The sequence below is a fragment of the Canis lupus genome, chromosome 11 (genome assembly GCF_048164855.1).
Source record: "Canis lupus baileyi chromosome 11, mCanLup2.hap1, whole genome shotgun sequence".
Lineage (NCBI taxonomy): Eukaryota > Metazoa > Chordata > Mammalia > Carnivora > Canidae > Canis > Canis lupus.
Window position 1 is genome coordinate 54,395,748 of NC_132848.1, and position 20,970 is coordinate 54,416,717.

At 36.1% G+C, this 20,970-nt stretch overlaps 1 protein-coding gene across 26 annotated transcripts in view; it reads right to left on the reverse strand.

The window, feature by feature from the left end:
• NRXN1 (neurexin 1) overlaps positions 1-20,970 on the reverse strand; it is a 1,115,374-nt gene that overhangs the window by 111,815 nt on the left and 982,589 nt on the right. For 16 of the 26 annotated variants that reach the window (XM_072768315.1, XM_072768310.1, XM_072768314.1 and 13 more), the window contains 2 exons: positions 18,568-18,657; positions 16,872-17,191 (listed from right to left, as the gene is read on the reverse strand). In XM_072768315.1, coding sequence (XP_072624416.1) covers positions 16,872-17,191; positions 18,568-18,657 — 410 coding nt within the window. The remainder of the gene's footprint in view (positions 1-16,871; positions 17,192-18,567; positions 18,658-20,970) is intronic. The other 10 variants (XM_072768323.1, XM_072768320.1, XM_072768325.1 and 7 more) reach the window with 1 other exon arrangement.

Consider the following 20,970-nt stretch of genomic DNA (forward strand, 5'->3'; position numbering starts at 1 on the left):
AGAAAACAGATATAAACATCACACCAGTTGGCATTCCTCTACTCTGTGACAGTGTGGGGGCCTCAAAGAAGATTCCCTGAGGTCCGCAGCCCATTTGTGGCTTGTGGAATTTCCTCCACAAGCAAATTAGATTAGAAAAACCATCCATCTAAGCCCAGTCCAAAGTGCAGAACTACAGAATTATGAGCTACGTTTTAGAGTTTGTATCACAGCAAAAACTGATAAAGTAGGTGGAAGTGCTTAAAAAAGGGGATAAAACAAAACTTTAAGCCAACAAGAGTGGGGGCAAAACTAACAGCAGCCATGATAGAATGCCACATCCAAGGTTAGATTATAAAAAGTCTGTGGCTCCCATCCCAGGTGAGCTCTCTCCCATTCTTCCCTGTTCTCTTTTTCTCTCAGATCATTTGGGGGAATCTGAGATCTCAGGATCTCAGAGTCCCTGGGGGAGATGAGCTGCTAGTATTTGTGAGGCAGCCTTGTGCCTACATGTGAGGAAACACGGCCTGTGTAAGCCACATGGTGAACTTCTAAGGGAACTTAAAAGTAGATTCCTACTCTCTTCTGGTCAAAGATTCAAATGAGACTGCAGGCTTGGTCAATAGTTAGACTCCAGTTTTATGAGACCTTGAGCCAAAGGCACCCAGATAAGTTTCACACAGATTCACCTAAGCCACAGAAATTGTGAGAGAAAAAAATGCTTATTATTTTAAGTTGTTAATTATGGTGATAACTTATTACACAGGAATAGAGTATGTATGTAAGTATGTATTTATTTATTTAGGGGAGGGATAGAGGGAGAGGGGGAATCTTAAGCAGCCACCATGCCCAGTGTGGAGCTTGATATGGAGCTCCATCTCAGGACCCTGAGATCAGGCCCTGAGCTAAAATCAAGAGTCAGACACAACTTCCTGAGCCACCCAGGCACCCCTACACAGGAATGGATGATTAATATAACCACCTAAAATATAGAACAAAAGGGCTTTTTTACCCCAAAGCAAAAACAAACTAACAAAGGAAGTTCCAGACCATTCTCTTGAAAGCACAGAAATGGTCTAAGAAAATGCCAAGGTCTTACTGTGGTTGTTCTCTTCATTCTGTTATTAGGAGGTCTGCTCAGTGTCTTCTATCTCCAAAGAAAAAGTCTGCCACTTACACACTCTGCCCAATTAACCTGAGTAGGCACTCCAGAACACTCAGTACTGACTGGTACTCAAGAGCAGAAAGCCCAGATAGGAGATGTCAGGGTGGGGAGAAGGGGAAGAAAGGTCTGATAGAACTGAAAGTATGATTTAATTGGGAATTTAGGATGATAATACAATAAAAGTAAGGAAAGCTATGCAAGAAAAAAAAAGAAAGAAAGAAAAATATTGAGGAAATCTTGGAAAAATGAAACCCTGGAAGACAAATCCAAACACGAAACAAATAAAATGTCCTAGCTTTCAGCAATTGATAGAATGGAAGGAAATCCATTTGACCTTGATTCTGGGAAAATCCCCCCTTGAGTAGTCCAGGTAATATGATATTGGACTCACAGGAAAATAAATGTAATCTTAACACATAACTGAGACTGGCATCTCATGCTATTTATGTAGTAATGGTAACCTAAATGTTGTTTATTGCTTTTCCATTTCAGACTCCTCATAGATAAAATATGGGAGATTTGGTTGTGGTTGCCAAACAGAATGTCAAAGTTAACATCCCTAGAAATACTATGAGATGGTGAGATGTGGAAAAATAGAAGGAAAGGAGAGGAAAACAGTGTCTTCATCGTACTAATGTGGATACTCAGAAGATATTGTCATAAACTAGCAGAATGAAATATGGAGAGGTATATATATTACTTAAAGTGAAAAAAATAACTAACCTATATAATATGAAATTCAGAAGAGAAGAAGAAAAGAAAAAGGAAGGGATTAAAGCCAGGAGTTAATCCTCAATTTTCATACTGGAAATTATATAGATATTGTATAATAGGGATAAGTAAACGAATGGAAATGTATTATTTTGAGATGTGAAGCTAATTACTGAAAGAATTATGAAAAGGTATCATCTCTGGGTAATAAGACTGGAGGTGGAGAGGGGATGGATGGGGGATTGTTGCCCTTTCTATATACTATCTTCTAAATCACATTGATTTGTTTTCATGTGCTTGTATTGCCTTAATGAAAATAATTTACCAATTATCCTCACTTGTTTTGCATACATGCAACAAAGCATAAAAGTGAATTTTGCCAGCATCCTGCTATTAGATTCCAAAATAGTGTAAAAGAGCAGGTTATAATTAATGTTATTTGCAATTTGAGGTACCGCCCATTTAAATATATTGTAGTTTCAAGTAACCCACACAGCAGGAAAAAATTCCTTTGACATTTCCTAGGCTTTGTCTAGATTTGTCTGTCATCAGGAATTCACTCCACTCCCCAAACTTCATTTAAGTCTTTGTGTCCAATTAGTGTTACATCAGCATGCTCTAATCTCTTCTTTTACTTATCAAGTTCTTTGTACTTGGTTCTCATTTTAAATTGCCTATGAAAATATCACAGCTTTTACAAGTTTAAACCTGGCAATGACTATCTTTTCAAAATATTATACAGATGGTCCTCGATTTATGATGGTTTGACTTATGAGTTTTTGCTTTGATGATGTTGCAAAAGTGATATGCACCCAGTAGAAACTGCATTTTGAATTTTGGTCTTTTTCTGGGGCAGTGATATGTGTTAGGATACTCTGTTGTGATGCTGGGCACCAGCAAGGGAGACACAGCTCCCAGCTGGCCATGCATTCCTGAGGGTCAACAACCCACACATTTGGTACCCACTCAACCATTCTGTTTTATATTTTCGGTACAGTATTCAATAAACTACATACAAAATCAATAATATATTATAAAATAGGCTTTGTGCTAGATGATTCTGACCAAGTCTAAGCTAGGTGTTCCGAGTACATTAAGGTAGGCTAGGCTAAGCTATCATATTTGGTAGGTTAGGTGTATTGAAAGCATTTTTGATCAAGGATATTTTCAACTTGTCAGGACATTCTGACAAACCCATTGTAAGCTGAGGAAGATTTGAACACTTTTCCCAGTTCCTTCTGGTTTTCAGCAATAGTTAACATCTAAATCTATGACAAGCTTTTCTTGAAATACTGTCAAGGGTCTCCGGTGCAAACTCGATCTGTAATGGGTCTCATCTAGTCAGACTTCCTTACTGTTCTCCGAATATTTTCACCTGTTTATTACTCATCAAGGTTGGCTAGAGGTATCAAAAGTCAGATAAAATACTTGGAAATGTGAATTTCTGGCTCTTGAAGATGGTCCAACTACTTGCACAATTCTGAGATGTGAGCAATATGACTGGCTCACCACAGGCAACAGTGGGAGAGGTTAGCCTTCTGTGCAGACAATAAGGGGTGCTTTGCTGTAGAGAAATTAAAAACAGTAATAAATCTGACTAAAAGTCAGCCTGCTTTTTTGTCATTACAATGTGTTAGCAATTCCAAATTATACAAGTAATAAATATTCCCCCAGAGAGGGGACCATTAGTGCTGCCTGTCCCCCCGCCCCCCAGGTAAAACATAATAATCTAAAAATGATATTCTACTAATATCTAGAAAATGGTTTTACACCTGAGAATCTGTTACCTGATAGACAAAACTGTACTGTTTTGTACCCTTCTCCTTTCCATCAGAGAAACAACTACTGGAGCTTCCTTTCTGGACTAATGTAAATGTTACTAGTACAAATGGAAATGAGATTTGTGCCTTTATAAATCACATCTATATCTTTCTTCAAATAAATATGCATAAAATTAAAAAAAAATCCAACAACCAGTGTTTTCAAATCGTCTCTTTACTCTGCCTAGGAAGGAAACTATTTCTTTTATTCCTTTATTATATATATCATTTTTATTCTCTACAAGTACCGATCAGTCCAGGAAAACTCAAGACTAGGCCAGACACAGTACTTATCTCAGCCCTGGAATATGTACTCTGTGTGATCATTAATTTATTTATTCAAAAACTGTTTACTGCCTATCCACTTTGCATCAAGCACAGAGTGAGGTGCTAAGTATGTGCAGATTAACAAAGCACAGATTTTTTTTTAAAGATGTATTTATTTATTTATTCATGAGAGACACACAGAGAGAGTCAGACACCCAGACAGAGGGAGAAGCAGGTTCCCTGCTGAGCCTGATGTGGATCCATCCCAGGACCCCAGGGTCATGACTTGAGCTGAAGGCAGCCACTTAACTGACTGATACACCCAGGAGCCACAACTAAGCCCTTTATACATGTTTTTTTTTTTTTTTTTTCTCCTTTTCTAAATAAAGTTCCCAAACAATATACAATGGAAAGCCATCCTGACAAAGTACGTAAGACAACGAGTGAGGCAATTAAATAAAACAGGGACAACTTTAGTCACAAATGTAATTAAACCTGTGTCTGAAACCACAAGAAAAATTCTTAGTTTGGACAGTGGAAAGCCATCAGTTTACAACAGAAAAAGTATGTCATTTGGCTACTCTGCGATGGCTTATTTTCTATGATGTTATGATGGGTTGCCATGCTGACTCTTTCTAGAATTATTACTAATGGCCAGCTAATGCTCTGCATGGAAAAGTTGGGTTTAGGAATGTCACCACAAAACTTGAAAGAATCTTGATGAACCTTTTTCATTTCTGAAATCTGGGCATTAGAACCAGAGAACTTCTCTTTATTGAATACAGATATTTTCTATTTTCTTCTAAAAGAAATTGATATTTCTTTTGCATTCATGAACACAAGTACCTACACTATTCTGTAGCTGTGCACACAAGGGGAGAGCAGCTGTAGAAATAAACTTAGAGGTTTAGAAAATATGAAAATAAATTTCAAGTGTTCCACGGCCAAAGTTTTGTTGCTGAATTTTAAAAGCTGGGTTATATTTAGTAGAGATCTCATAATAGCTAGTACAATGGAGTATAGCAGATAGAGACTCCTCTTGTGGGTAGCCTGCCAGGCTTGCAAACTTTATAGTAGAATATATTTGTTCCCTAGATAGGTTTAGCCAAATTCAGGCCCATTTCGCTCTCTTTCTCTCTTTAAAGATTTTATTTATTTATTCATGAGACACACACACACAGAGAGAGAGAGAGAGAGAGAGAGATAGAGAGAGAAACAGGCAGAGGGAGAAGCAGGCTCCATGCAGGGAGCCTGACCTGGGACTCGATCCCAGGTCTCCAGGATCACCCCCTGGGCTGAAGGCGGCGCTAAACTGCTGAGCTACCCGGGCTGCTCTCATTTCTCTTATTTGAAATTCAGGTCATCATGTGTGAATATGCAGTGCCTAAAAGAGGGTCTAGCACATGGAAGAAAGAAAAAAAAAAAAAAGGAGGTTGAAGAGAAGGAAAGAGTTGTGGCTGGGTGGGGACAAGGGAACTAGCAACGAAATATGTGCCAGATGCTACACTAAAACCTGGCTTATGCAAGTATAGTTGATATTCCCAAAGAATCTGTCATCAAGATAATCATGATTTTAAAGTTTCTATTATTATTGGTTCATATTTTATTCCAACATTGTAGCAGATGGTACTGGGGCTTCCTCACTTCAGTATTTATTTCACGTAAAGATGAAGAGGACTCAGCTTCCCTTACGCCACTTAGTGGAGTCTCTAGATCCCACTAGACTGGGAAAATCTAGGACAAAAAGGGGCCAGGCCACCTATTAAATCTACAGACTGGATGATAACATCTATTTTAGAAAAAAGGCTTCCAGAGAATGTGAATAATTCCAGAGGCAGGGTGGTGTCTAGCACGTTGCCAACGCTCAGGACATGTAAAGTAATACAAGTGTGTTGCTTCAATATGCTAATTGTTATTAAAAAGGGACTAAAATATCTTCCCTCCTTTAAATTTGTTTCTGAGTTTCATTTATGTTGGTGGTGCTGTTAATAATAGACCACGCATCTGTGATGTACAAAGCTTTGCTCTTGTTGAGTTTGGGCACTTTATAATTTATGGATGGATGGATTCACTAATATTGTAAATGTCTGAGAAATGGTTCTAGTTGTAAAACCCTAAATCAATAGGTACCTCACCTTCTCCTTAAAAATTAACTTGAAAGGTGTATTTTCTATGTTAGGTACACAAAAGATATTTGCTAATTTGTAATTTTAAGTAAAAACATTTATAGGGGACACGTACCATGGTCAATATATATATATACACACACACACATAAGTATACACTGCTATGTTTTATTTTGTTTAATTAACATTTAGAATGCTTACTGGAGAAACCATTGGTTAATACTGGTGTTATCTGTCTGCTAGAGATCCTCTATGAAGAGAATAGTTATGATGAGAAAACAGTGAAATCTGTTTAGCGAATGCTGTATCAAGGCGGATAAATTAGCTAAACCTTCTCTTGAGGTTCCAGCCTAATGATGTTAATATGTTTTTACTGTTGATAAATTTTCAGTGATGCCAACAGATAAGAATATCTAATAATAGTGGTTCTAGAAATTATGATAGAGTTTTAAATTTAATCTTGACATTAGTTTATTGAACAAAGCTTACTGTTTTATATTTATAATGAAAGGAAAAAACCAAGCACCATTAATTCCGTACACGTACATACAAACACTCACACACAATTATCCTTTGTTTTTTTTTTCATGCTTAATTTGCTTTCTCCTTCCCCTCAGTGAAAATTATTACTACATATAAAAGAGGAATAAATCAACAGGTGTAATGCAAATACTTGTGTATTCGAAAACCAGAAGTTCGTATTATATAATGGCACAAATTATTTACAATACTGATAAAACTAAAACAAGAAAATAAGGCTAAATTCTTGCTACTTTGACATTAACCAATTGTTTAATAAAAATAAATTCCTTTGCCCTAGACTGAGACTAGAAACTAGAGAAGGTGGCAACCTCACCAGTGCTTCCTGAGAAAACACTCACTGAAATTACTGCCACATCTGAAGTCCTAGATACAAAGTCTTGTCATTCTATTTCTCCAATGCTAATAAAGATTATATCAAAAGAGATTATATCAAGAATCCCAAATCTAGTTTAGTCTAACTCACAGCTGGAAGCGCTTGATGTTTTTCATACCTGAGTTGAAAAAGGAGCATATGATGAATTTTTAAGCTCCTTAATCAAAACATTTATCAAGGACAGCTACAGAAATCATATTTGCAAGATTCAGCACCATATTCTGAATTGGCTTCTGTCTGAGAATAGCTGGGACACAGGAAATTTCTGGGCTATTCAGTCAACAATAATTTGAAGTCACTGTTATTGTTGTGGGTGGTGGTGGTGGTGTTGGTGGTAGGGTGTTGAGTAAAATACTGTAGAGTATACAGATTACTGGATAGTCTTTCGTTGTACAGTGTACAGCTTTCATGGCCCTCTCTCACTAACTGCCCATGACAGCTCTTCCCCTGAATGATTAAATTCATTCCCCATCCCACATGCTTGTTCTAGGGGAATGGTGCTGCCTCCCTGTGGAGAACATCTCACTCAAGAGAGAATTCTGCTTGGTACATGCCACATAATTGATGCTTTCATTTAGAAACATTAATTCAGAGCTCTTTCTTTCTTTCTTTCTTTCTTTCTTTCTTTCATTCATTCATTCTTTCTTTCTCTTTTTTTTTCCCTATCAGAGCTATTTCTTCAAGGGCAGAGAAAATAGCTTTACAGGTAAGAAAGATGCCTTAATTTATATTTTGTACCTGAGAAATGCTTTCCACACGGAAGCACCATGTGTGTAAAGGTTACATGTGTTAAGACACTTTCTATTTCTTTATATTTTAGGATGAACCATATGAAATTTCTGGGCTTTTTGGATAATAAAATATTGTCAAGTAGCAGTAATTCTATATAGCGCATATAATTGACTCCTTTAATCTTCACACTAAGTTTATGAAGCCATAATCCCCATTTTATAGGTGGCCAACAGGTATTAAGGGGCTAAATAACTTACCCAGGGTCACACAACCAGCATGTGGGGAAAGGAAGGCTGAGATTTAGGTAGGCATTCTGGCTTCCAGAATTGATGCCCTTGACCACTATGCGATACTGCCCCCTAACATCTAACACTGGTATTGCCTCTTCAGACGGTCCCTTGCCACTTTGCAGAATCAGACTGGGAGAGACTGCGCAGTGTATGAAGGAGGGAAGTAGGAAGGTGAAGAAAGGAAAGGGCTTTCCCTGCCGAGGTGTAGGGGAGCTGACAATACTGACTCCATCTTCAGCACTCTATCTTGTTCATACCTGCTCACTCCCCTGGGGCCATACGTTCCAGGACCTCTTGGAAATTAATTTGCATACCTTACAAATGCCCACCAAGGCCAGAATGGAGGAAGGTTTGCTTTGACCCTCCATAAATGTGTTAAAGATAACATGATCTCTCCCTTTCCTGACACGCAGGTGGTGCCAGAAGATCTAATTAGATGTAAGGTGTCAATTAGATACATGCAAGTCCTTTGAGGTATATGCAAATTATGTGATCTTACTACAAGGCCCTACTGCATGTCCTTGCACTACAAAATTGTCCTTGCAGTAAAAAAGGTCCAGAGTTTGTGGAGAATGACTGTGCAGCTGGTTCATCCTCCAACAGATCCCCTGTTAGTTATCCTGAATACAACTCTGTGATAATGGTATGGAGTGGGCCTGCTCTGGTTTTCAGTCTTTAAGAGCCTTCTCAGTTTGGGAGATACTTGTCTCTCCCCCATCTTCTAACCAGAGGACACAGATATGAGAAATGCATGACTTCTAGAGGTTACTGTGGATAGTTAACCAGAAGGTGAGGTGAGGGAAGGGTAAGGAGGAGAGTGGAGATAAACCTTCTAGTAAGGCAACAAAGAGGATGGCTGTGAAGGATAGATCCTGATGGCCATCCCAAGGAAGCTACCTTTTATCCTAAGTAGCTCAAATGTATTAAAGATGGTAATATGATGACTGGATTTCAGTTTTTGCAGTCAAATGCTCTACCACTGAGCTATACCCCCTGGATTTCAGTTTTTGAAAGAGCAAACTGGCTCTTGTATGGCGATCATATGGAGCTAGTTAAGAATATGAGAAAAAAGAAGTAATAGGATTCTGAATGGAGGCCATATTTAAGGGCAGAAGACCAGACATCTCAAAATACCCTGAAAAGAAACTGGCTGCATAGCCTTGGGTAAGTTATGTAGTTTCTCAACTTTCTCACATATAGAATATAATACCAAGCCATACTTTCTGAATTTTCATCTCTTCCTCATAGACATTTATACCCTAGAATTTGATTATACTTCTTTTTAGAAAATATTTATTTATTTGTTTGTTTAGAGAGAGAGTGCATGCACGCATTCACGAGCTTGAGCAGGGGGAGGAGTAGATGGAAAAAAAAGAAGAATCTTAAGCAGACTCCGAGCCAGTGTGAAGAGCCCAATGTAGGTGGTTCCAATGACCCTGAGAGCAGCACCAGAGCTGAAGCCAAGAGTCCTATGCTCAACACAGGAGCCCCTGATTATACTTCTGATTTAATTAACAAGATGTTTATTAGTCTCGTGTCCATAGGACCACATATGGCAAGTAGGCACAATTCCTTTTTGGCTCTGACCTTGAATTGTCACGCTCCTACAGAACCTTTGGGTCAGAGCCTGTTCTCTTGGACATGGCCAGGCTCCTGAGTTGGAGGTGATGACTCTTTGTGACTCTGAGTGAGGTAAGGAGTGGTGTTCAAAAGGAGGGTTTGCTTTATAGGTGGCTTGAGCCAGACCTCTTCCTGAATCTGGGGCCTGGTGCACCCAAGTTTTTCTCACCCCAGGACTTCTCTGCCAGCCTAGAGAACTCCTAAGATCCCAAGAGATGGGGCTCCCTCTGGAAAGAGTGGTCTTGGCAGCAGTGCCTGTGGCCTGATTCTATCATCCTCTAAGCTGTCTGGATGCTCTGCCTATCCCAGCCTATCCTCTCCCTGTTCCTCCCTGAGGGCCTGCACTTACTGCATCCATATACCCGAAGCCACACTGCAAACAGTTGGCTTTCCAACTGTACTTTGCTTGCCTTCCTAGGAGCCCCACAATGCACCCACCTGGACTAGGCCTTGGCCTGAGCCTGAGGGCATCCCTTATTAAAGAAAAAAAGAAAAAAAAAAAGAAAAGATAAATTTTCGTGTCACTTTTGTTCTAGTTTCCTAAAACAGCAGCTAGTTGCCACTAGCACTATCCACACAGGTATGATCCTGCTTGATCTAAAAGTAAGTCTGAATTTTAATATGCCAGTGTTCTCTTATAATTGGCGCCTATATCACTAATAATCTATGCATATCTATTCAAAAAGGATTGTTATTTAATGCCCACGCATCCCCAATACAAACATCCCTTCTCTTTTTCCTTTTTCGTATAAGTGCTATCATCCCATGTATGTTATTTGTTCTAACACTTATGTTTATCTTTAACTAAAATGTAAGCTTTGTGCAGAAAAGTCTAATTTTGTTCAATGCTATATTTCCAGTCTGTAGAACACTGCCTGGTAATGTAAATAAATACTCGGCAAACATGTGTTAAGTGAATAGATGGATAGATGGATGGATGGATCGGTAGACAGATATCTTTATCTAGAAAGAGCTATGTCTGAAGATGTCTCAAAACCAAGGTTACATCAACCAATAGGACACCATTTTACCTAGTGAAAGTTCCAGATCCTAAAGAAAATGCACCAAGCAGAAGATTTTTCTTAAAATAAATTCCTTAAAACGTATATATCCTGGCACTTTTGCTCACCAACAATCAGAAGGAACAATATCCAAGCAGCGGTTGCTTATCTACATTTAAAATCACAATGAATTACACTTTTCTTACCTGGCACCATTAGTTTCAGGAGAATATGCCTTTGTGTGTATTTTTAAATCTACACCCAAGTGTTTTTCTTTCCAATAGGCACTGAAATCTGCTGTAAAAATGTACATTAATTTACGTGAATTCAGCAGAATGACTGGACTAGCAAAAATAAAATTAATTATTCATGTCACCAGTATTTTTAAAATGCAGAGTAGTTATCAGGAACACACATAATTATAAGTAATGCTGTTATTTTTTTTTACAATGAAGCCACAGCTGAGGTTAATTAATATTTTTAATAAAAAATAAAATTTTGCTTTTGAAGTTAATGTATTTTGTTAGTTTTAAATATTTTTCATGGAAATATGTGTACACTCTGCTTACATTTTTCAAACAAACAGTATTAATTTTTCATGGGCATTTCCAATGCTGCCAGGAAACAACAGCAGCATCCAACATACTCAAATACTCTTTTCTTGCTTGAACACTAATTGGGCTTCTTTTTGCAACATTCCATAGGAATCAGATGTTATTTAGTAGGACACTGCATATGTGAAATACATAGGTCTCTCACAACCTATCAATGCTTTTAAATCCTCAACAGTTCCTTTTCTTGGGTTTGTCATGCCCACTCTGAAAAAAGTCTAACTAGAACCACAGAATTGTTTCAATATATTTCACTCATGTTTCCTAATTCTGCCCTACTCTGTAATTTCTTACTAGGAGTTGCAAACTATAGTCCCTCCAGACAAAAAACAAAATCTCTCAAAGCCTTATTCGTTCTCTTTTCTCAAGATATTTGAAATAAGATAAAGAAGATGAACAAGGCTATGGATTCTTAAAACCAGGTAAGGATACCAGAGTCAGTTATTACTCTGAATGCAAAGGACAAGGCTTCATCATTTATTATTCTTATGAAGTGTGATTTTTTTTTTTTTTGCAAAAATATATTTTGTGTATGCTGTAAGAGAAAAGTTTAATATGTAGACCAAAATGGAATGCTTTGGAAAGTCAAAAAGGGATACTATTAACAATTACATTGGTACACCAGGGGTACACAAGAACTGCACAGGCCAACCAAGATGAATGGCCATCCTTTGTAAAAGTCAAGAGTGAAATCTATTCTTTGAAATAATCATCTGAAGACATAATTAAGAGCATCACCACTATTATCAATGAAATTTTAGAGCTGAATGCAATTCAAGAGATTCTTAGTTAACCCACTTAGAGAGGTAGTAAAGCCAAGGTGTAGCCACAGTAACCAAACTATCCAAGCTACACAACAAGGTAGGTGGTTGTGTATAAAGTAGAAACCTTGTCTCGTGACTTATATGTTATTTCCATTCTCCTATACTGTAAGTAAAAGGCATTTCTGTGGATCCATATGATGCTCTACAGTGTGCATATAGCTTGTTAAAATAGTCTTGAAGAAAAGAACCAAAAGATTGCAAAAGGCAATATAAAAATTAAAACAGAATAAATGTTACACTTTTGATCTTAGAAGGAACAGCACAGCTGCACTTTCCTTTCTTTACAGACTATAACCAAAGGAAGTGAACCTTGCCCTTTGCAAGGAGGGTTACTTTTACTCATTTGTGTAGAGCTACATTTACATTATAAGACATTGGCAGATTATTCAGAAGAGGGAACGCCTAAAAGCTGGAAATCTTGCATGGCCCTCCTGTCCCTCATCCCAAGAAGCTCTTGGTATCCCGAGAAATTTCACTAGCAATTATTTGCAAATATTTGCTTTCTGAGAACAGCCTTAGAGAAAGCTTCTCACTCTCTCTTTTTTATGATCTTAAACAGTAGTGTGCATTTTAATGTACATTTGCCTGGTTTGGAAAGTTTCTCTTTAAGATGAGCAGGTCTTATGGAAACATTTAGATATTAAATATTCTAAGTAAAACAAATTTTATGAAATTTAAGTAATGCACATAAAAAGTATAATTTTAAAAGTATCATTAATATTGTTATATTCACATTTTAAAAAGCCATTTAATCAGGAGAGTTGGTAAATTACCTTATTTCATATATAAATCAAGTCTTTCTATTTTTTTAAAGAATTTATTTATTTATTCATGAGAGACATGGAGAGACAGAGGCAGAGACACAGGCAGAGGGAGAAGCAGGCTCTATACACGGAGCCCAACGTGGGACTTGGTCCCAGGACTCCAGGATCACGACCTGGGCCCAAAGAAGGCGCTCAACCGCTGAGCCAACCGGGTGCCCAATGTTTTCTAAAGTAAACATCAGTCTCAAATTTGATCAGCAGTCAGAAGAAAAACATTTTTAAAAAGCATATTTACTTTTAAGTAGGAAAGTAAACAGAATTCTATGGGACATTTTAATGAATATTCTTTTATAAAAATTCTCTGACCCTGTAACAAACGAAAATACATTTCTTGCCTGTCACTTGCCCTGCATTCAGGATGGCTGAACAAACCTCATCTCATCTATCTGAAATGAATCCAATATAATTTTGCTTGATCAAAAATCTGTTTCCAGAGTTCTAAAACATGCAATCACCCCAAGGTATATTGTCATTGTAGCTTAAGTGGCTCAGTGTCATCACTGAGGAAAATATACTTTGATTGAGAAAACAGTCCAGTATGGCTTTTGAAAAATAAAATGACCCTTCTTCATATACAATTGAGTAAGGCAGTTGATAAAAACAGGCAGATACAGCCATAGAGACAGGGTTTAAAGGAAGATGCTTCATCTAATCTGCAAAAATGGGTCAAAGGTTTCTGTCCTGGAATTAGCATTGCAAATCACTCTCTTATTTAAACTTCTAAAACTGACAATTCTAACAGTTTAAATTCTAGGAATATCAGTGATCTCTTCATAGTTGAAGGGCAATTTAAAAACCAATTGTGAGGTAAAGAGAATTTGCAACAAATTACTCTGTTACTCAAAAATAAATAACTTGCTTTCTTCCTTAGTAGTTTTTTCCATATATGCATGCTTTATTACCCGAATACACATACATATCATTATAAAATATAATTTTAAAACCTGTTGGTTCACCCTGAAAATACTGTTGCCACAATGGACTATTTGTGGCATATTAATCCAAATTATTTAATTGCTGTTATTTGTTAAAATCTAAAGATTAAAAATATCTATTTTTTAATGAACCCAGTAATCTTTTATTTAAGTCAATATCTTCTCAAATGAACCAAATAATCACTAATTGATTAGATCATTTACTTTCATAAACCACTGCTGTCTTTAAACATGTAATAGCTTATAATGAAAGAGACTCTTTTCATTGGAAATTAATGGGTAGTTAACTGTTTTCCTTTTGTATTAATTAATACTATAAAATGCATAACTTTATTTTTTTCATTTCTAGGTACTGAGCATGCAAATGCAATAGCTATTTTGCAAGTCTTCTCAAAAAACAGAATTTCTTAACATGTACCAGTTACTAATGGATAAAATATATTCTAGGAAAAGTTGTTAAGTCTTTCTTTATTTTGGCATACATTTGGTTTACCTAGGAGCTTAGACAATTATAATAACAATAAGATGAAATAAGGCTACTAAGAAAAATCTCTGATTATTTCAAATATTATTTCCAGGAACATTTCTAAGTCTGACTGTCCTACAATGTCCTCTTATGAATTATCTCATATAAAAGAAAATTAGTCTATCAATCACTTTATTTTTCATTTTCTTATATCAAATTCAGCTTAAATAAACAATAAAGCAACAGCCATAATAATAAATCATTAATGGTATAGTAGTGAAGAATATCAAATGGAGTTGACAGATATGCCTAAATCTGTCTAAAGTTTTAAATTCACAAGTCTTTATCCAGGGGACTAATTGTTATTATTAACCATCTTAGAAGCCAAAGATAGAGAAATTCAACAGAAAGATTATACTGTGAGCTCACATACCCACTAAAATGTATGTCGCATAAGGACAAGGGTATTTGTTCATTGTTCATTCTCCAGTGCCTAGGACAGTGTATGGCACAGATAGAATGATCAACAAATATAATATTAATGAACACCTGGTGAGACAGCTCATTTTACTTTGTGGCCAAATGCAAATCAAAAATAAAGAGGGTGGCGGATAGAGAGAGAGGAAGGAAGGAAGGAAGGAAGGAAGGAAGGAAGGAAGGAAGGAAGGGAGGGAGGGAGGGAGGGAGGATGGATGGAAGGAAGGAAGAGGGGAAAGCAAGAAAGAGAGAAAGGAAGTAAGGAGGAAGGAAAAAAGAATAGTGCATATAGGCACATAGTATATAATACTACATTTATGAATTTATAGATCATCTCTGTAGAGTTTTCATCATCTCTCTTCTCCTAAGATATTTTTTCTCCCTTTCTATTCTGTTCTTCCCACTCCTTCATATTGAAAGTAAGAATCAGAATCTGTTTTCTTCTTTCTCTGGTAAACATATGTTAATTAGTAGACACGGTACTGATGGGAACAAATTCACCTTATTCTACTCTTTCTGAATTTGACAGTTAGGTCTGTCTCAAACACTTGAAATAAAAGAAATGTAAAAATAATTGTTGTCATTCTTGTTTCTTTAGAAGGCAGTTTTCTAGAAAAGTTAGGATCATGTATTTGGAAAAGCTTTATATGGCATCTACTAGGTACATTCATTCACTATTAAAAACAAAAGGAAACAATCAATCTAGACCAAGGAGAGCACACAATTCTGAAAGACAACACAACAGAATATATACAAAGGCTATAAATGTCTTTAGGGATCTAGTAGCATTTAACAGCATATCGGCATTTTAATAGCATTCTCTGAGGCAGAGAGGGTTTTTTCTTTCTTATTCTTTACTGATGCAATGCCAGGGCCTGATACACACCAGGCGATTACTAAGTATACCTTGACTGAATTAATATGATTCTAAGTTATAAAAGTTTGGGATTTTAAAATCATATTCTTCAAGAATTTTAGATGTAAAACATAAACCCATTGAAGTGAATTCTCGGTGAGGGCAGTTAATCACATATAATACAAAACATGTTAGCACAAGACAGTTTTTAAGTATCATATTTTAGGTCTTTATCTTCAGATAAACTAATGGTGCATTTTTCTTATAGAGCAAGGGCAGGTATAGTGATTATTTTGAATTAAGTTACCAAGGAACAGCCAGATCAAGAACACCATGATGCCCCTTTGCCTTCATAAAGCAGAAAATAAATCTCCCATATTAAAGGTGTCTTCCCTGTACCATGAGGTAAAGAGACATCCATATCACCAGACATTGGAAATGCAGAGCCAAGAAGGCTCTATAAACAAACCTGTTGCATTTACTAATTTATTACCCCAGCCCAAATCCTATTTAGAATTCCTTAGTAATTGAAGCTTCCAAACCTAAGTTTTCTTGCTCTGTAAATCTCTTACAGATATGTTTCCTTGTCTAAGAAAAAAGTATAAAAGCTCACTGTCTTGGTCATTTCTTAGAGCCTCATTTTCATGATTGAGACTGTGTACATGTAATCAAACTTTTTTTTCCCTCCTGTTAATCTGCCTCATATTAATTTCATTCTTAGACCAACCACAAGAAACTTGAAGTGTAGAATAAAAACTTTCCCCCTCAACAACAGTAAACAATAGCCCTATCATTCACCATGAGAACCACATACCTATCAATTCAAAATTCTGAGGGCCTTAAAGTACAGTAGAAATTTGTATGCAATTTTTCTTCAAATTCGTTTTGTCTTATTTTGATGATGTGCGGAGCCTGAACAAATAAGGCCTTCCAAATACTTCACTAAGTTATTTGTTTATTTAACTTAAAAAGTGAAAACCCTGTGTAATTAGCAGCAGTCCCCTCGGCTTGGGCTAGACTAAGGTTATTCATCAAGACTACCAGCTAGCAGCTAACACCCAATACAAAGCAGCAAATCTCAAATCAACAGTGTACACACATTTCACATTCAAACTGCTACTAAGCAAGACTCAAAGAAAGCCACAGTCCCTGAGATCAGAAACAATCCAATTTTGGAAAAGACACATATGCGGAAACGCCCATTTTCACAACCACAGTTCCAAAACAAAGGAATGAAAGCCACATACTCACCTGGCTAATGGGTTCTTTTGTAGGGGGCTTTCCTCTTCTGGCTGTGCTAGTAGCTAGGGTTGTGGTGGTCTCCATAATTGATGTGGACATCTCTGACTGCATGGCAGTGGCTGTCGACTCAGTTGTCATTGAGGAAGGCACTTCACCAACAAGTCTCACATTTCCCACTATGATGATGTTGGCATCATTTTCGGCTGCCATATTCAGAACTTTCAAGCCATTGTAGTAAAGCCCAGAGAGCTGGCCCTGGAAGGGCTGGCCCTGCTCTTTCCCGCCAATTATTATGGTTGCTTGGCTATTGAAGATTGTGAGCTGACGCCCTGTAAAAATAATATTACATACATGCAAAAATGTTGATTGTGAACTCTACATTCTACAAAGGATGATAAAACAGATCTTTCATGGGGTGGATAATGAGAGCAATAAACTATAAGAGAGGCATTTGACTCATAATTCATTGCTTATAAATGAGGTGTCCATGAAATGCATAATCATTGGCAAATACTTGTAAATTCTCAAATTATTGTAAATGTAGTGCTTTTGCTAAAAGACCAATCAAAGATACGTATTATAAATCAGTTTTTAGTGGATCCCTTTTACCTCACCATCTTATACTGTTGGTCTCCTAAATCTGAATTGTTGAATTTAAAAAATGTGAGATACTAACATTTCAAGTATTTGTCATTCTACAATTACCACTGGCAGAAACTAATCTAGAGCAGCTAAATCTAATTTTAAATTTATGATAAAAATTTCATAGTTCACGTAATGGCCACATGTATCTATATGCTATTCTTTAAAAACGTTTATTTTTTGAAGGCATAGTCCATTGTTATTTGAATTATTCTATTTTTCCGGCAATCACACTGAAAAGAAATGCATGGTTTACACTGAGCATGTCAGAGACAAAAAAAAATCCAAAAATATTTTTTCTGATTGGCTTTCAGCAAGTCTATTAAAACAAAACAAAATGAAAAAAAAATAGCTTCAGATGTAAAAAGCGGCTTCAGGAATGATACACAAACCGATGGAGAAATTATGGCACATTTCCATCAAACAGCAATCCTCAGCAACAGTACCAATATCATCAAATTGAGTATCCAGTTTTAGCAGATTGCTCTCTGCTCATAAAAAGCATGCACACAACTTTAAGTTCAGTTTTAATTAGGGCTTGTTCTCAAATGCTCTTAGAAGGTTGCAAACGTTAAAGGGACTTCATTTTGACTGGCAATCCATATTGCCCACTATTTAAGATGCCTAGAGTTTAAACCAAGAGTTTTGTTTTGTTTTGTTTTGTTTTGTTTTCAGGACCATAATAAAGATATCAGAACTACATATATTTTAGTTAATAATTTAGAGGCTGGAACATGTAATATAATCTATGAATGATTTATCATTTTGGGTTAATGCTTGCTGTGAGTACCTTCATAGATTGAGTTAGTGGATTATATTTAACAGTCCCTTTAACCTTAAGTTAACAGGGTAAGATTATTAAACAGCTGGTACGTCTAAAAATGTATAGAAATTATTATACAAGGTATGCAAATATTACTATCTACATTTTACTGTTTTAAATTTGTTTTTAATTTAGTTTTACGGAAAATTTATTTTTTATGTTTATTAGTGTTACAATGAAGTACTACTTGGTTATGTTCAAATTATTTTTTTATTTGAAGTTTTAATCAATGTTTTTTACCTTTGTCGAGTAGCCATTCATCAACTACTCGACCAAGTCGATATGGAATTCGCTGTCTAGCAATCGCCAGGCGCTCGTTATCATTGTTTCCTTTAAAGTTTAAAGAGACATTTCATTGGTTAAAATCTGTAAGGTCAAAGGTTAAAAGTTAATACTTAAAGCTTGAGCTATACAGTTGCCACATGATTTTTTGAAATTTGGAATTTTAAAAAGTTCTACCTAGAACATTTCATGTTTCAGACTTGTCATTCATTCATTTATTTTATTTTAGCAAACAAAATTATTCCTATGTTAATTGAAAATTAGAAATCTGCATTTGAGCTAGGTTATTAAACTTATGTTATAGACAGACCCGAACAACCAATTTAAACAGCATATAATAGCTTTACAAAAAAATGACCATTGATCTCAGGGTTTTGTCTTTTTGATGTTTCTTATTAACTAGTTAAACATGTTCAGGTGAAACAGGTTTAAGTTTACAAAATACATTCAACCTCTTATTCCAGATTAGTAATTTATGAACACCAAACTTAATACCATCTTTGGCACACTGAAGCATCTAAAATAGGCCTAGAATACTTTATGTCCTATTCAAAAAATAGAAATTCTTATTCATCTCATTTAAGGAAACCACAAAGTCTGAATAGTTCTTGTATATTCCACACAAATTGGTTTATCAATAACTTGGACATCACAAGGGAATACATCTTGTATCATCCAAATATGTTATTACAGGAAAAGGCTTTGACAAAAGTGACTTTATTTGAGTGTCCTCCAGTTTCACTTAACGCTTAATGTATGTATGTTCTTTTATCCTCAAATATCTGCTTTTATTAAACTATTCTAAAGAAGGCATGACAGTATAAGGAACAAATAGAATCCACAAACAGTGGTTCCGTTCCTACTCAGAGATTCAAACTAAGTGGGAGCCTTGCTTCTTTGAACAAAACATTATCTGATAGAAACACAGTTTAAACTGACCTTGAATAATGCTTGCAAATAGATGAATGTACACTTGGTCTAGAAAGCACTTAGGAGGAATCTAGGCTGCCATCTCAGTGCTCAATTGTATATATTGCAAGAAATTTTTCTATTCTGTGAAAATTAACTAACATGGAATTTGAGCTAAAACATTTTGGCAAAAGCTCAGAGGAGAACTCAGAGAAGGAAATACTGGAAGGTAGTACTGCTGACGAGAAAAGACTGGAACATTTTGCTCAAAAAGATAATGGATATAAATTTTTCTCAGAATAATTTGTAAGTGCTTTCTTATACTTTTTTTTAGTATAAAAATACTAATATTTTAGTGTAAAATAAGCTTAGTATAAAAAATACTAATAGTACTACTGTAGTATTCTTATACTATTTTATTATACTTACCACAATAAAGCTACCATTATATTGGTCACACACTTTTAGAGAAGTAGACAAGAACTGTCACTTAGATCTTATCGATTTGTCCTTTGAATATCAATTTGACCAATAATATTTCATGCATTAGTACTTAATTTAAAATGTAAATATGTTGTATTCTTGAAACTAGCATAACGTTGTGTGTCAACCAGGGATAGTTTTAGTATACTGATAATCTAAAAAAAAAACCCCAAGGATACAAACAGCTTAAATTCCAAGTCTATCTTTGTTTTAAAAGAGTGCACAATTTATGTTCTCTTCTGTGTGCTTGCATACAAATTATATTTGGAAAAACACACTAAGATATGATATTGGTTATCTTAAGGCAGTGTGATGAATGATGAATATGTAGTTTTCGCTTATATTTGATTTACATGATAAACATGTTCATGTGCAGGCTTTGATAGGCAAACATGAAATGTTTTTTCAAAGACACATACCCTTTGCTCTATTAACTTCTTTTTCTACCAACACTCATATCAATTTGCACTGTTATAACTCTCCTGATGACTTTAAAATTAGGTGTTTCCTTATGCAGTTTTTCATGCTAGAGTATTCCCATCATCAGAAATGATTATTTCCTCCGACATCACCCAAATTTAGGATCCATATCACCTCTTGCACAATTACTACTACAGCACATTAACAGACTTCTGTGTCATCTCTCCAATCAATTGCATCCATTCTCCACATACCAGTCAATATCTAACTATGCCATTTGTCTATTATAACCCTTCTCATTGCCTTAGTATAAAATCTCGGGCAGCCCCGGTGGTGCAGCGGTTTAGCGCCGCCTGCAGCCTGGGGTGTGATCCTGGAGACCCGGGATCGAGTCCCACATCAGGCTTCCTGCATGGAGCCTGCTTCTCCCTCCGCCTTGTCTCTGCCTCTCTCCTCGCTCTCTCTGAATGAATAAATAAATCTTTAAAAAAATTAAAGAAAATAAAATCTCAAGCCCCTGATGAGATTTATGAGCACTTCCATAATCTG